This window comes from Crocuta crocuta, unplaced genomic scaffold (genome assembly GCF_008692635.1).
Source record: "Crocuta crocuta isolate KB4526 unplaced genomic scaffold, BGI_CrCroc_1.0 scaffold110, whole genome shotgun sequence".
In the NCBI taxonomy this organism is placed as follows: domain Eukaryota; kingdom Metazoa; phylum Chordata; class Mammalia; order Carnivora; family Hyaenidae; genus Crocuta; species Crocuta crocuta.
Window position 1 is genome coordinate 966,445 of NW_027527386.1, and position 14,913 is coordinate 981,357.

The 14,913-nt window shown below is 61.4% G+C and overlaps 3 protein-coding genes across 3 annotated transcripts; 1 reads left to right on the forward strand and 2 right to left on the reverse strand.

The window, feature by feature from the left end:
• Positions 1 to 1,159: 1,159 nt before the first annotated feature.
• Positions 1,160 to 3,514, reverse strand: CAPS (calcyphosine). The gene is made up of 5 exons (XM_077778815.1): positions 2,762 to 3,514; positions 2,562 to 2,683; positions 2,311 to 2,488; positions 1,984 to 2,190; positions 1,160 to 1,910 (listed from the first exon to the last, which is right to left on the reverse strand). Exons 2-5 carry the CDS (start codon positions 2,642 to 2,644, stop codon positions 1,809 to 1,811), a joined length of 570 nt encoding a protein of 189 aa, XP_077634941.1. The 5' UTR covers positions 2,645 to 2,683; positions 2,762 to 3,514; the 3' UTR covers positions 1,160 to 1,808.
• A 748-nt stretch (positions 3,515 to 4,262) lies between these two features.
• Positions 4,263 to 7,993, reverse strand: VMAC (vimentin type intermediate filament associated coiled-coil protein). The gene is made up of 3 exons (XM_077750859.1): positions 7,944 to 7,993; positions 7,369 to 7,476; positions 4,263 to 6,169 (listed from the first exon to the last, which is right to left on the reverse strand). The coding sequence occupies exons 1-3, from the start codon at positions 7,991 to 7,993 to the stop codon at positions 5,851 to 5,853; spliced, it is 477 nt and encodes a 158-aa protein (XP_077606985.1). The 3' UTR covers positions 4,263 to 5,850.
• Positions 7,994 to 8,316: 323 nt separating this feature from the next.
• On the forward strand, positions 8,317 to 13,298 carry NDUFA11 (NADH:ubiquinone oxidoreductase subunit A11). Its single transcript, XM_077778920.1, has 4 exons — positions 8,317 to 8,498; positions 12,084 to 12,176; positions 12,265 to 12,387; positions 13,117 to 13,298. Exons 1-4 carry the CDS (start codon positions 8,402 to 8,404, stop codon positions 13,227 to 13,229), a joined length of 426 nt encoding a protein of 141 aa, XP_077635046.1. The 5' UTR covers positions 8,317 to 8,401; the 3' UTR covers positions 13,230 to 13,298.
• The last annotated feature ends 1,615 nt before the right edge of the window (positions 13,299 to 14,913 follow it).

The following is a 14,913-nucleotide window of genomic DNA, read 5'->3' on the forward strand; positions in this document are numbered from 1 at the left end:
GTCCGTCTGTCCGCCCGCCCGCCCGCCCCGCCGGCAGTGTTGAGGCGTGGGGCTCGGGAACCACACTCCCCGCTGGGTTGGCCACAGTTCGGATCCGCATGTCCCGTTCAGAAGCAGACTCGGGAACTGCCTGAATGTGGTTTGGGACACGAGACCTCATCATATTGATGAGCAAAACGAAAAAGAACATTTCTTCCCTCCCCTCCTTTGAATTGAAATGGCACATTGAGACTTGTCACGGCTTCTCACTGGGACTGGGACACCTTGTTTCTTCACCCCTCCCTCCTCGTGTCCCCGGCCTCTGCCGCCGCCGCCGCCCAGGCTGCCGGGGCTGTGCACACAAGTATAAACACTGGGCCTGCTGGACGTTAACTACCATCTTTGTCTCCAGTTTCCCACATTCTGATTTGGGGCTTATATTTTTTAGATCTTTTTTTCCCTGAGGCTTCGTGTTTGGTTTCTTGGGTTAAGACTCTCCTGGGCATCGATCGGGCACAGCTCCATCCTGGGTCACGTCCTCCCCCTCCCTGGGCTCCTGGCCTCTGTGCTGGGGTGTTGAGGGGTTGGGCCCCAGACCTGGAGAGAGCTTATCTAGAAAAGGGTCACTGGACCTGGGAGGGTCCCCCACCCTCCTGCCTGTCTCCATCATGTCGGTCACCCATCTTCTGGCACCCAGGCGCAGGCCTGCTTCCTGCCACTGGTCATTCCTTGCCCGGCCCTGGACCTCACCGCCCCCAAGACCATCCAGGGCTGGGGGCCTCTGTGAGAGGCGGAGGAGGACCTTAGCAGAGCCTTCGAGGAGGAGGCAGGGGGCTGGTTCCTGGCAACCAGCCGCCCCCCACAGGAGCAGGCGCCGTGCCCCCACCCCCGACCCTGGAGCACGGCCAAGAGCCAGCCGGGCGTCATGCACCTGGGAAAGCCGTGGGGACGGTCCCTGTGTCCCAGGCTCCGAGGGATTTCAGAGGAACCTGCCCAGCCCCTCCCCCAGAGGGGGAGAAGGGCTCCTTTCTGCAGCCTCGCCACCCGCACGGAGCCGGTTGTGTGCAGCCTGAGCCCGAGCCACGGGAAGACACCAAAGGCCCTCCCAGCAGATCCGGTCACACTTCTCTGCTTTAAGCCTTAGCCAACTAGTGACAAGTAAAACGAGATAATGCCCATGTGTTTTGGAACATTTATGTAAGATTGTCATATGAAATGTATTTGGGAACTACATTAAAACTTTTAACTAAAACCCTGGCCTCCTGCATGCCCCAGGGGCCTCAGGAAGCCAGACAGCCTGGCCAAGGACAGCCTCCGGCCCCCAGGGCAGCCTGGCCCCTGCCCGACTCCGCGTCTGGGCAGGTGACCACACTTGGCTGCCTTCCAAGACTGGCCGCCTCCATGCAGAGCTTTGCTTTGTCCCCGGCCGCCTGGCTTCCCGCGGTGGGGGCGGGGTGGGGGGCACGCGCAAGGGCAGCGGGGTGCTGGCAGGGCTGAGGGGTCTCAGCAGAAACAGGAGGAAGCGGGGTGGGGGGCACCTGCAGGGGCTCTGTGAGACCTGAGTCCACATGGCGGGAACAGGGACAGGGAGGGCCCTGTTCCCTGGGGTTCTGAGCCAGTGACCCATCCTTGGGACCTTTGTCCTACTTGCACCTGATGGCCAAGCTGGGTCCTCTGAGACCAGGTCCGGCCGGTCCCACAGCCTCAATCTTCCCACGTTCCCCTGTAGCCCCCCACCCCGGGGGCTGCCCAGCTGGAAGCCCGGGCTCAGGGGCGCCAGGGTGGGGGTCCTACACCACAGTGGTGCTGGCTGAATATGCGTGCGCTGCTCACAGCTGCCAGGCGCTGGTCATCATGGCCACAAACTCCTCGTCCGTGTCCATGGAGGCGCTCACGCCGCTGTAGTAGTCCTGGAATTCGGCCAGAGTGACCTGGGGGCAGACGCGCTGTAAGTGGGGACCAGAGACTGGGGTGAAGGCGGTTGGGGTATCTGTGGGCACCCACCTGCCCGTCCTTCTCGGAGGAGTCGAAGTTGTCCAGGAAGCGGCGGAGGACCTCCTCCTCGGTCCACTCCCCGCTTCGCACCTTGGGGTGGGCGCGGCCACTGTAGACCCCCCGGAGGTCATCCACGGTCACCACACCGTCCCCGCTGCGGTCCAGCTTGGCGAACGCGGCTGCGATGACCGCCTCCCGGGCCTGGGACATGGGGGGCTGCAGAGGAGGAGGTAGTAACCGAGGGGCCCTCCACCCACCAGGGCTCTCGGGCATCCGGTGTCAGCACTGACCCAGGCAAGCCCAGCACCCTCCAGGCCGCGGGGCCCAGCGCCTCACCCGCAGTGCCCTCAGGAACTCCTCCAGGTCCAGCGTCCCGCTGCCGTCGCGGTCCCAGCGCCGGCACACACCCTCCGCCTCGGCCGCGTCCAGCACCAGCCCCAGCTCAGCCAGGCCCCGCTGCAGCTCCCCCGAGTCCAGGGAGCGGCTCTTGTCCCGGTCCAGGCGGCGGAAAAACCTGAGGGGCAGGGGACGGAGCTAGACGCTGGTCTCTGGAGCTGGGCCGGGAGAAGGTTGGGGGGACGGCTCACCTGGCCAGGCCCTGGATGCCTGAGGCCCCTCGGGACAGGCACTGTGCCCGGAGCTTCTCCACAGTGGCATCCACGGCATCCATGCTGGGTCAGGGCCGTCTGGGTAGCTGGATGGGAGAGAGCTGGAGGAAGGGCTCCCACTCGGCCCGCCAAGCTGTGGTCAAGTGCCACAAGCCTGCCCTGGCCAACTACCCGCTCACCTGCCCCGCGTCCGTCCTGGAGGCCAGCCAGCCACTCCTCTGGCCCCGGCCTGCTTTGCCCAGCGCTGGCAACGCGTCCCGCCCAGCAGGACTGTTGCTTAGGGATGGTGGCTCAGGAGACTGGGAGGGGCCCCAGCTGTAACCCTCGCTGTGCCGGTGCCTCGTAGCCCTGGGCACACCCTGTGGAGCCGAGGGGCCAGGCCAAGAGGGACAGGGCAGTGCCCTCGCTGGCACCACTGTCCAGCCTCTGTCCTCATTCCCAGCCTTGCAGTGCCCAGGTCTGGGGTGAAGCCAGACGCTGGTGGGGAGTGGGGATTCACCCTTCCTGGCTCCAAAAAGGAGGGGTGGCCCACAGCCCTACAAGGACCACTGTCCTGGATGGAGAGGGGCAAGGCCATGGCCGAGGAGGGCTCAAGACCCAATTCCTGTGTGGCCTGGAGCAGGTTCCCTTCCCTCTCTGGGCTTCACTTGCCCCCTGCGTCTTTTCACAGGGCAGCAGCCAAAGCTGCTGAGGGATCCAAGTTCAAAAGGGTTTGAGGTGGCCCAGGCCCACCTCCAGGTTTTCGGATCAATGCGGCTGAGCCAGGACAGAGCAGCCTTACAGACACTACAATGTTAGGTCAGACAAAGAAGTTCCTGCTAGTTATTTAGGGGCCACTTGTATTTTTTTCACATGGGTCTTTCGGCGGTCGGTTTTCAGTTCTCAGACATCACTTGGTGGTCTTGCTTGTGATAAGCTAGGGTAGCCAGGGGACTGTGGCACCAAACGAAGATGTGCACCCGCCCCCGCCCCCCGATGTCACCCGAGAAGAACCAAGGTCCCCATCACAGGAGGCCTTCGATAGAGACTGGACGCCTGTGCCGACTGAGGGCATTTCAACCCCACAGACGGGACTGAAAATGACTGGATTTCCTAGGACCGAAAACACGGGCCCCATCAGCTGCAGACGCCCAGAGGTCACCAGAGTCTTTTCAAAGCCTGGACTTAGACACAGCACAATGGTGGCATTGGAAACCAATCCACAGAGAGCGTGCAGCCCTGCACCACCGTTCAGGCCCCCACTGATGTGACGCTGTTGTCACAGCAAAAATTCTGGCGCCCTGCCGCAGTCTGTACCTGTCCAAGGAGGCAGAGAACGGCTCCATTGTGTTTTTCGCGAGGGTTACAAAAATCACATTTTTTCCCCATAGAAAAATGTCAAATATCAACCACAGCCATTGTAACTCTGTTTTGGCATTGCTTCCTCTTGAAGAGAAATCAGAATCTCACCAATAACCTCTCCAGAAATTGGAAGTGGCCCAGGCCCTCCCGACCCCGAGGCCCACGCCAAACCTCACTTTCCACATCTGGAAAATGGGACAAGCCTATGCCGCAAAGATGAGACACCAGCCCCCCGGGACTGTCACCTGTGTCTCCCCACCCGGCAAGACCTCCTCCCGACCCCGGAACAGCACCCGGCCCGCCTCTCCAGTCCCCACCCAGGAACGAGGAAGGACAACGGCCAAGAAATCATTCAATTTATTCTTGAGCTCCGACAGGCCTCAGCCTGCCTTTCCCTCATACGAGCAGCCCCGCCTTGGTCAGCCTTAGAAAATGGGGCCATTGTTCTTACACTGAGGGGTCACTGTTAGATGCCAGGCGGGGCAGGCCGCACCATCCTGAGGGCTGGAGATGGACACCGACCTTTCCAGGCCAAAATGGGCCCTTCCCCTTGGTTCCTGGTGTGACGATTTCCCTGAGTGAGGAGGCGGGGAAATGGCTACCGTAGTACCAGATTGGGCGGAGAAAGGCACAGGATTCATCCCTGGTTTGATTTAAAAACAACAACAAAAAAAAACAGGCACCCTAAATGTCTCTGGCCAAGAAGGGACAGCAGGGAAATAAAGAGTTAAGAAAAAAAATTAAAAAGTAGATTCTCTAGAAAATATAAAAAGGAGCCAGCTGCTTGCTACCAAAGCTAGATTGGCCGGGGGCCTTGTCAGATGTGCTGGGGACCCTGGCTCCCTGCAGGGCCCACAAACCCATCCTGTTCCTACGGAGGTCCCACGGTGAGTCTGGTGACATGAAGTTCCGTAACGAGAACAGAATGATGGGAATCACTTCGGATAAGGCAATCAGGGAAGAACCCTCTGAGGAGGTGACTTCTGAGCAAAGATCTGAGCGACAAGGAACCGGTCCTGTGACCTCCAGGGGAAGAACGTTCTAGGCAGAGGGAAGAGCCAGTGCAAAGTCCCTCAGGAAGGACTCTATCGAGAAAAGACTGAGGGATGCCTGAGTTTTCCGGGGCAGCGGAGCCTGGCTGCCAACATCTCACAATGTCTCACACGCACGCTCTGCCTTCTGGGTTAAAAGTTGACAGGACAGAGGGGGGAAAATCTAGCATTAAAAATCTGGCTTCCTACAACCAGGGCAAAACGACACAAGTCATGCGGTTCCCAATTCTGGTCTGGGATGAAGGATAAGAAGCAGCTTTAGCCTGGGATGAGGGATGCTTCGGAAGGAACAGAAATCAGGGCAGGGAGAAGAGGGAGAGAAAAACGTGATGCCGTCCGCCTCCACAAGTGACAGAGGTCTCAGATGGGGCAGGGGCCAGACATCTGGCCCTAAGGCGAGGGAGCCAACTGGACCTCACACTTTGGCTGAAGAGGGTATCCCGGGCTCAGAGCCAAGGAGGCATGACCAAGACTAAAGCCAGAAATCCAGATTTTTGTGTAAGCGTTGCCAATGTTTCAGTAAGTGGACTGATTTAAATTTGTTTTAAAACAAAACAAGACAAGGGGCACCTGACTGGCTCAGTGGGTAGAGCATGGGCCTCTTGATCTCGGAGTTGTGAGTTCCAGCCCCACACTGGGCGTGCAGATTATTTCAAATCTTTAAAAACGACAACAGCAAAACAAAACCAAAGCCTTCCGTCTGGGCTACACATCTGCCTTTGGCCCACGGGCTGCCTGTTTGAAACCTATGACTTTTTAGCAGGTTCTGATGCTTGGAAAGGTTTGTGGCTCTGCCGCTGGGCCCCCTCTCAGACACAGACGGGACACCCCAGCAGCGGAACTCCGTCTCCGTTGTGGAGTCAGTGCTCCAGGGCTCACACGGTGGTCCCAAACACTGCAGGCTGCAGGTGACCCCTGTCCTCCTCGTCCCCGGTGCTGTTGGCAAGGCGTGGACTGGGCTCACTGGGGGGTGGATGGCTGGGGTCTCCGGCCGGCAGGGGCCCCAGGCATTCAGCTTGGGCCAGGGTGGCCAGCAGCCCGGCCAGGGGTGGCCGGTAACGGCAGATGTCCTGCAGCAGCTCGGCCCGGGGCTGCAGCTGCCCGATGAGCTCGTCCCTCTGGCGCAGGGCGGCCTGCAGGCTGTGGACAGTGGCCTCGGAGGTGAGCAGCTGCTGCTGGAGGGCGGCAATCTCACTGGCAGGAAGGCAAGACAGGGCAGCTGTGGTACCAAGGGGATCAGAGATTCTCCTCCTCCCTGCTCCCGACCTCGCAGGGCTCCCCATCGCCATCAGGATAAAGGCCATGCTCCTCACCACTGCTTCAAGGCCCCCCTTGGCATGGACTGAATGTTTGTGTCCCCTCGAAACTCTGGGGCTGAATCCCTGCCCCCCCCCCAATATGATGTATTTGGACATGGAGCCTTTGGGATGCAAGTAAAATAAGATGAGCTCATCAGGGTGGAGCCCTCAGAGAATGAATGCCCCTGTAAAAAGAGACACCAGAGAGCTTGCTCTCTGCCCAAGAAGACAACCCACAAGCCAGGAAGACAATCTGTCACCAGGAACTGAACCTATCAGTTGGACTTTCCAGCCCTTAGGAATAAAAAAAAAAAAAAAAAAATCAGTTGCTTAAAGCCCCCCAGTCTCTGGTGTTCTGTAACGGCAGCCAGAGCAGACCACCCTCATTGCTCCCCTGCAGGTCCCTTTTCCCCTATATTTTTTCCTATTTGTTCAGCTTAGATGGCCCCCTCCTCCAGGAAGCCTTCCGTCTCGGCCCCCTCAGAACCCTTTGTGCCCTTCATCACAACTCCAACCACTCCATTTTGTAAATGCTTAGTGATGTGTATGCCTATGTAGGTCTCAGGGGCTCTGGTGCGCCGCACCTGCCTGGCGCATAGTAGTAGGTGCTCAGTAACGATGAACGAATGGATCCAACCAAGTCCCAGCCCTTGCCCAGCTGGGCTCCAGACCTCCCTCCCTCCTCCCTGGACGCTTGTCTCATCCCTTTCAATCCTCAGCGCCTCTTCAAAACTAGAGGGGCTCTTCAGAACTTCTGGTGTGATGCCAGCCTCCTCTGCTCGAGAACCCGCCATGGCTCCCAGTACCTAGGGGGAGGTCGGTGATCACCACACCACTCAGAAAGAGCCGATTTTGCCTTGTGGAAAAACGGGCCCTGTTATAAGTTAGAAATCTACATTTGTGTGACACCTCTCGGCTTTGCTTGCTGGTGACCAGTTCGAGGTGTTTGGTGTTTATTTTTTCAATCGCACCAGTAGTCCAGCCTACTCGTGAATGTAATGTACACGGTTCCCGCGCCTCTCCTCCCTTTCCAGTCTCTGCTCTGCCTCCGCCCACGGCCTTCGAGAAGTCCACCTGGCCGGCCCCGGGCCTCACCAGTCCTTGGCGCGGCCCAGCTCCTCCAGAGCAGCACGCAGCCGCTGGTCGTGGCNCGGCCACGCCCCCCAGCCCGGGTGGCCCACGCCCCTAGAGGCTCTCCCTGGACTTCAGCGCGATTGGCCACGGCCAGATGGGTCGCGCCCTCCTCAAACCCAAACACATTCAATGGTTCGGGCACCTCGAAACTCCGCCCCTGAGCCCGGCCTGACTCTAAGATTGGCCAACGTCCTGATAAACCACGCCCCCCTGCAAGCCTGGCCACGCCCAGGCTGCGAGTCTCTTGGAGCCACCCGAAAGGCCACGGCCACGCCCCCTAGGCGATCGCACAGCTGCGGATTGGCCAAGTCTTCAAGCAGCGTCTCTCCCTGACCACGCCCCCAAACTTAGCGTTACCTCTTCCGGGCCGAGGCTCGGCTAAACCGGCCGCAGGCTGGGCACACGTGCGGTCCCGCTAAGATCCTAGCCCCGGGACCGGTATCCTTCGCCGCCTGCGAGTCTGGCCACGCCTCAAAACAGTCGCACGCGTTCAGACGCGGGTGGGGGACGGGCCCAGGTCGTGATCACGCCCCTACGCGGATTCTGGCGCTGAGAGTGGCCGCATTTCCTCTGTGTCCCGCCCCATAGTTACATCTTGCTCCTATAAAGTGGAGTTCCGCCCCGCGCCCGAACACCCGTCATGATCCCACCCGTGGATTAGGCCCTCACTCCGGGTCAAACCCTTCCTAACCTAGGCCCTTCTGAGTCGGGGCTGGCGAGATCTGCCTTCACTGATTCTGGTTGACCTCAGCTTCTCCCTCCAGAAATCGGCCGGGGCTGCATGCGCGCTTCCTTTACACCAGTCCCGACTCGGCGCATGCGCGCCGCCCGTGTCTGTGTTCCCGGTGCTCAATAAAGTTGCACGTTTGTTGTCGGCCCCTGCGCCCGAAAGGTTGCGCGCGCCGCCCAGGAAGTCTCGCGAGAACGAGCGGCGGCTGCCCTTGGACGCTGGGAGCCGGCCGGGCGTGCGGTGTGGGGCCAGGGCTTCACGGTCATGGTGCGGACGCTTCTTCAACAATACCTGGACATCCCCGATGGCACCGAGTGCCACCGCAAGACCTACGCCAGTACCACACTCAGTGGTGCCGCTGGTGAGCGCCGCCCGGGCCCCGGGGGCAGAGGGTGCAAGGAGGTCATAGTCGCTGGGGGCTGTCCGAGGGCGGCCTGGGGGGTTGGGGATCTCGCAGGTGGCGTATGGTTGTCACCGGGGTGTCTGCGGTGGCCCTGGGACGCTGAAGAGCTCTTGTATGAGAGAGATTTTGTAGGCGTGTCGGACTGATCCAGAGGGCGCAGCAAGGCAGCAGGGTCACTGGGAACGGTCCCAAGGGGCCGGGGGCTGGGTAGCTCACGGGGTGGCACGTGGGCGTCGTGGGGATGTCTGGGGGCGGCCATGAGGACCTCTTGTGTGGAGAGGGTCCGGCAGGGTTGGAGGGCACTGGGAAGTGGTGCATGTGACAGGCTCTGGGGCCGTCAGAAGTGGCCCCCGGGTGCTGAGATTTGGGGGTTATTGTTGAAGCGGTCACCGGGCTCCGAGGAAGTCGTTGAGTGGGAGAGGGCCATTATCGGGATCAAAGGAGCTGGGGATTCATGAGACTGAACAGGGTTAAGTTGAGGTTACTGGGGGAACGCTGGTCTTGGGTAATTATTCTGGAGGGAGATGAGGGTTTTTTGAGGGTCCAGGAGAGCGGGCTGGTTGGGGATATCTGAAGCTTTCATTGGGACCACAGAGGCGTGATAGAGGTGCCGAGATCATAGACGAGGTGGGTCAGAGGCTTCTATAAGGGTAGCTTTGGGAGGGCATAAGGGGATTCACAGCCCTAGCATTCCCCTGCAGGGGAGACCCCAGCCTCTAGTCCCTTACAGTGTCCCTTTCATTCTTAGTCTCTTTGAGAAGCAGATAAGATCGTTTGGGCCACCTCCATATCTCCAGCTCCTGAAATGAGGCCTGGTAGAAGTTGAGTCTTCACCAGGCTGCCATTTTCTGCATGTTTAGTGAGATCAGTGCATCGTGCCCATTTCTCAGATGTGTACAGTGAAGGTTGGACAGGTGTATTAACTACCCCACAGTCTTTTGGAGCCAGAGTGCAAATCCATGTCTGCTGATCTGCTCCTGAGGGTGGCTGAGGCAAGGACTGTGCATGCAGGGTCCTCATGGGAGGGGTGGGGGCCGCTAAGGAGAAAGGGTGGAGGGGGAGTCTCTGCGGATGGGTTCTGTAGAGTCCGTTTGAGTGGCGAGTTGTTGGGACAGTGGAGGTGCCTGGTGGGGTCTTTAGGGGGCCCTGAGAGAGGACACTGTGGGGTTGGATCACTGCAGCTGCAGGGGGAAGTTATTCGGGCACATTTTTTTTTTTTTTAATGTTTCTTTATTTCTGAGAGAGAGAGACAGCGTGAGCAGGGGAGGGTCAGAGAGAGAGGGAGACACAGAATCCGAACCAGGCTCAGGCTCTGAGCTGTCAGCACAGAGCCCCACGTGGGGCTCAAACCCACGAAATGCGAGATCATGACCTGAGCTGAAGTCAGTTGTTTAACTGACTGAACCCCCCAGACGCCCCTCCGGGCACATTCTTAAGGGGCAATGCTGACATTGGGAGGTGCCTGGCAGAACTTGGTGGAGGCTCATGATTGTGTCTGAAAGAAACTTAAAGCAGGAGGGGGGCGCCCGAGGGACACGTGGGGCCTTCAAGGAGAACATGTCGGGGGGTTTGAACCTGAGAAAGATATTAATGTTCGTGTTTGTGACTGGGAGTGCACGGGTTTGATCACAAATGCACAGGCCATGGGGGTGGACTGAAGTCGCCAGAGGCTTTTGGGGGAGACTGAGCACATTCCAGGAAGGTGGTGCTGATGAGTGAGTGAGGGGCCTCTGGGTGGGGCGATTGCTGGAGGGTCTGTTAGGGAGCATGGGTGGGAACCTTTGACAGAGGTACTAAGTCACACAGTCACTGATGATCTGTGGTGGTCACTGGCTGCCACGAGCCGTCCAAGGTGCCCAGGCGTCTTCTTCCAGGGTGTCCACTGTGCACACGTGCGCACATGTGCGTGTGCGTGCGTTACTCACGATGCCCACCTGCGTGTGTGTGTGTTGCTCATGATGCCCCCGTGTGTGTGTGTGTGTGTGTGTGTGTGTGTGTGTGTTGCTCACGACACACAACCTGCAGGACTTGGCTCCTGGACCCTTCCTTACCCTCCCCTCCCTCACTCCCTGCCTCCCCTCAGCCCTCAGGGAGAGAACATTCTTGTTTCCTGAGATGGTGAGTGAAAGAATGAATGAAGGCATCCAGACTCTTGAATGGATGGATGGGTGGGTGGATGGATCAGGGCCCACAGTAACAGCAAATGAATGTATGACTGAATGAAGGTACAGAGGAACCAAATGAATGAATGAATGTGGGTGCACTGTGTCTGGAGATCACTGCTGGAGGCTGAGAGCCAGGAGCCAGTGGGGGGTCAGGAGGGGGCCCTTCTGTGGGGTGCTGGGGGGCCGTGGAAACAGATCCTCGCATGTTAGGGGATCACAGGATCCGGGAAAGACTGGGCTGTGGCAGGTCACCCGCCATATTGGATGATTGCTAGCAGGGAGTTGAGTGGGGCAGTCTTTGACCCTGGGATATTCGGGGACAACTGGGTCATCTGCTCCTAGTTCTAGGTCTTCTGAGGGGGGGAGGGAGCACTGTCTGTGTGTGGCGTGGAACGTGAGCTGGAGACAGCAGTTCCCATGGGCCGGGCCGGGCCAGGCGGGCCTTGGGAGGGCCCTGTGGCAACTGGGCCAGGCTGGGGGTCTGAAGGGAGAGGAGGGGTGTGCTGTGTGCTCTGGGCAGGGTCAGCTGCAGATTGGAGAGTGCCGTGCTGGGCTGCTTCTGGTGACTCGAGCCAGCCAGTGGGCCTTGGTCCGCCAGCCCCTGCGGAGGGCCTGGTGAGAGCAGCTGCCACAGGGCTTGCCTTGGCCTCCACCCAGACCCACACGCCGGCCCAGGCCGGTGTTTGCTCAGGACGCCCAAGGACATAGCCTCTGTCCTCACCGCCCACCCACTACTGGGCTCCAGGACCGGCCCCCGGCAGGCCCCTCATACTTAGAAGCCAATGTCGGGCAGGGAGGCCAGGGCGACAGCAGACATGGAAAAGCTGACCAGGTGCTGAGGCCAGGTGGGCGTGAGCGGCTGCCCAGCCAACCAGGTGTGAGGGATGGCCCTGCGCCCGAGCTGCTAGCGGGGAGGGGGCCCCAGGGTGACGAGCGACGGGCCCAGGAGCCAGGTCTCTGCCAAGGAGGATCAGCCCAGAGCCCCACAGGAGAGCACAGCCTTGGACAGGAGTGGGGCACAGGGCATGTGGGGCGCAGCTGTGGTGCCTGCTGACCCTGGAAGCCGGGGAGCCTCCCAGGCCCGGGAGGGTGCGTCATGGAGGGCAAAGGGGCCCCGGGGCAGGCCTGGCAGAGGGAGGCCTGGGGCACAGGCAGGCCTGGAGTCCCGCCTCAGCTGCTCTGGGGCCCTGGGTGAACCCCAGAGCCCAGAAGAGTCCCTTCCTGGGTGCGGGGGTGCTAGGAGCCTCCTTGAGGGTGCCATGGCGGCACAGGGACAGAGGCTTTGTCTGGTAGCGGAGGGGCCTGCCCCGGCCATGCTGCGCCTCGCCTCGGTGCCCAGGCCCTGGTGCTTCATGCCTCGCCCTCTCTGGTCCCGCAGGCCTGATCTTCTCCGCCTACAGCGTCACGCTCCGGCCGCCAGACTCCTTCCTAGAGGGAGTGGCGAGGACAGGGCGATACACGTTTACTGCAGGTGAGCGACCTTGGCTTCTCCTGGGGGGCCCTCCAGGCACTGGCCCCTGGGCCCTGACTCAGCCGCGCCCCCACTGTCCGCCTAACAGCCGCCATCGGCGCCATATTTGGCCTCACCTCCTGCATCAGCGCCCAGGTCCGAGAGAAGCCCGACGACCCCCTGAACTACTTCATTGGAGGCTGTGCCGGAGGCCTGACCCTGGGAGCGCGCAGTGAGTGAGCCCCCCGCCCCGACCTCCGCTGACCACCACCCGCTGTTCTGTCCTGGACCAGGGGCCAGGCGTGTGGGCTGCTCGTGAGGGGGCGTGGGTGGCCCGAGGTCACCTGGGAACCGGCAGAGGTGCCTCCCGAGTGGGAAGGCAGGCCGGGCCCCAGGCCAGCCTGGCACAGTGGGGCCGCCCAGGACAGGAAGCAGGCCGCGCTCTGTCCACCGCCCACAGCCCTGGCCCACCAGCCTGCCAGTGCTTGGTGGAATGTTCCAGTCAGGCAGAGGGAGGGCATTGGAAGGGAGGCCCGTGCATCCCAGCCTTTGCTTTAAGACCTCACGTCTGGGTTTGACGTGCACCCCCAGCCTGCCATGGGGGGGCGCCCCACATACAGCAAGCAGACCTCCGTCCACTGCAGCGGCTCTCAAGCAGCCAGGGACATTCTGTGCACTTCCATTCACGGTCCGCAGAGCAGCTAGCGGGCCTGGCGCCTGCGGCCGGGCCACAGGCTGAGACTTGACCACCCGCCGTCCCCTCCGCAGCTCGGGTGCCCCACCCCCGGGCCCGGCAGCCTAGACCCCTTCTTGCTCTGGGTTCCGGGTTTCCGCACACGTCTTCCAAGTCCAGGGGTCCCGTGTCTTAACCCTCAAGGAGCCCTCAGCCTCAAGGGAAGGATGCGCTCTCGGGCCCCCGGGTGGCTGCGGGGGAGCCCCATGTGCGCCTGACNTCCGGCAGCCCACAGCTACGGGATCGGAGCCGCCGCCTGCGCGTACATGGGCACGATCGCCGCGCTGGTCAAGATGGGCCAGCTGGAGGGCTGGAAGGTGTTCGCAGCGCCCAAGGTGTGAGCCCTGCCACCTCCCGTGTCCCCGGACAGGTTGAAATGCGACTAAAAATAAACTCTGCATATACTTGTGTGTGAGTCTCCCACCCCTCCTCCCCTGGTGTCTGGGACGCAGCCCCATCCCAGGAGGGCTGGGCGACACTGACGCGCCAGCCGCCAGGCCCTAAACACAGGGCATCTGCGGGGGGGAAGCTGGGCACCGCCACCCACAGCCCTCCCTGTGCCGCCCTCCCCCCACCCGCACAGGTCACAGGCCGTCCCCTCTCTGGGCACCCCCCCAAAGCCAACAGCCTGTGGAGAACACACCCAGGGCCCACGCACGGCCTGACTCCAAATTCCTGGGCATTGGAGCGGAGCACCCCAGACGGGCTGGCCCAGGAGCCTTGTCTCTCTGTGACAGGTGGGTGACAGGCCACCGGGAGCCTGCGAAGCAGCAGGGACAAGGGAAGAGAATCCTGATCCTCGCCCGCCGCCACCGCCTGTCAGGCCCCATGATTGAGGCAGCTGCGGAATGCTGGCACGGCCCCGGCCCCCCGCTTTCCGCAGGCCTGGCTCCGGCCCCGTGTTTGCTGGCAGCCGGAAAGGGAGGCTTGCTCCAGCGTGCCAAGGTGGGCCATAAATTAGGGCTCTCGGAGCCCTACCCTGGGGAGTGGGGTTGCGCGTGGCCAGCAACTGGGGCCTGGCAGGGTCTGGGCACCAGAGGCGGCGGGAGCTGAGCCGACTCCCCCTCCTCGCGCATATCTGGCCTCATTGCTCCTCCTTTCTCTCCAGCCCACCCTGGTGCCCGCATGGTCAGAAGCCAGACTCAGGGCCTGGCTTTCCTCTGTCTACTGCTGGTCCCTCATCACCCCGCAGCCACTCCGGGTCTCCCACCAGAGTGGGACCAGGTGCCAGCTCGGGGTCGCATCCGGGCCTGAGAAAGGCTGGAGATTCCCCCCACCCTGGGGGCCAGGAGCGGGGTGAGCGCCTGCCAGGCCCTGAGAGGACTCTGGGGTCCCAGACCCGCGTCAGAGTCCCAGCCCGCAGCTCTTTACTGGCTCTGTCCTCAACAGCAAGCGGGGACCACAGGGTCCCTCCCTCAGCAGTGTTCGGGAGGAGGGAAGCGCGCCTTCCGTGCCTTCCGCGGGGCACTAGCCCCAGTGTCCCTGCTGCGGCCGGCCCTCAGGCCACCTTCCTGTGCCTCCGCATTCATCCCGCCCACCACAGCCGTCAGCACAGGGGCGACACAGTAAGAGTAGTGGCCCTGGTGCTGCAGGCAGGGCCTGTGGTCACTGAGGGCCGGACCGGGGGGACCTGGTCAAGGCTGTACCTTTGGTGACTTCTCAGCCAGATCCGCCCAGGCCTCCCCTCCCTGTACATCCTGGCCCAGTCCCCTGGCTCTTTGTGAAGCCAGGCCTCCGAGGAAAAGGAAAGACTCCTAGCCCGCCAGTCCCTTCCTACCTCCTAGCCTCAGTTTCCCCTTATAGTGAGCTCCGAGCAGGGCTGTGCTCAGCACCTACTCAGCCTTCTCTGGGCTGACCGCCAGCATTGGAGCGGGCCTGCCAGGACCCCCAGAACGGGGCAGGAGAGAGTGGCTGCCTGCTGGGCTCCAGGGAGCCCCCAAACCCAGACCCCCTTGCCCGTAAACATTTATGAGGCTGCAAGGGACTGACTTCATCCTGCCCCCCACACAGAGCCCACGGGGATGG

Bases quoted from the DNA above. Each gene is read 5' to 3' on its own strand.
- CAPS (XM_077778815.1), bottom strand. From the start codon at position 2,644: ATGGATGCCGTGGATGCCACTGTGGAGAAGCTCCGGGCACAGTGCCTG. The intron at 2,489-2,561 runs GTGAGCCGTCCC...CCTGCCCCTCAG, and splicing joins GGCATCCAGGGCCTGGCCAG to GTTTTTCCGCCGCCTGGACC. The intron at 2,191-2,310 runs GTGAGGCGCTGG...CCTCCTCTGCAG, and splicing joins AGTTCCTGAGGGCACTGCGG to CCCCCCATGTCCCAGGCCCG.
- NDUFA11 (XM_077778920.1), top strand. From the start codon at position 8,402: ATGGTGCGGACGCTTCTTCAACAATACCTGGACATCCCCGATGGCACC. The intron at 8,499-12,083 runs GTGAGCGCCGCC...CTGGTCCCGCAG, and splicing joins CACACTCAGTGGTGCCGCTG to GCCTGATCTTCTCCGCCTAC. The intron at 12,177-12,264 runs GTGAGCGACCTT...TCCGCCTAACAG, and splicing joins GCGATACACGTTTACTGCAG to CCGCCATCGGCGCCATATTT.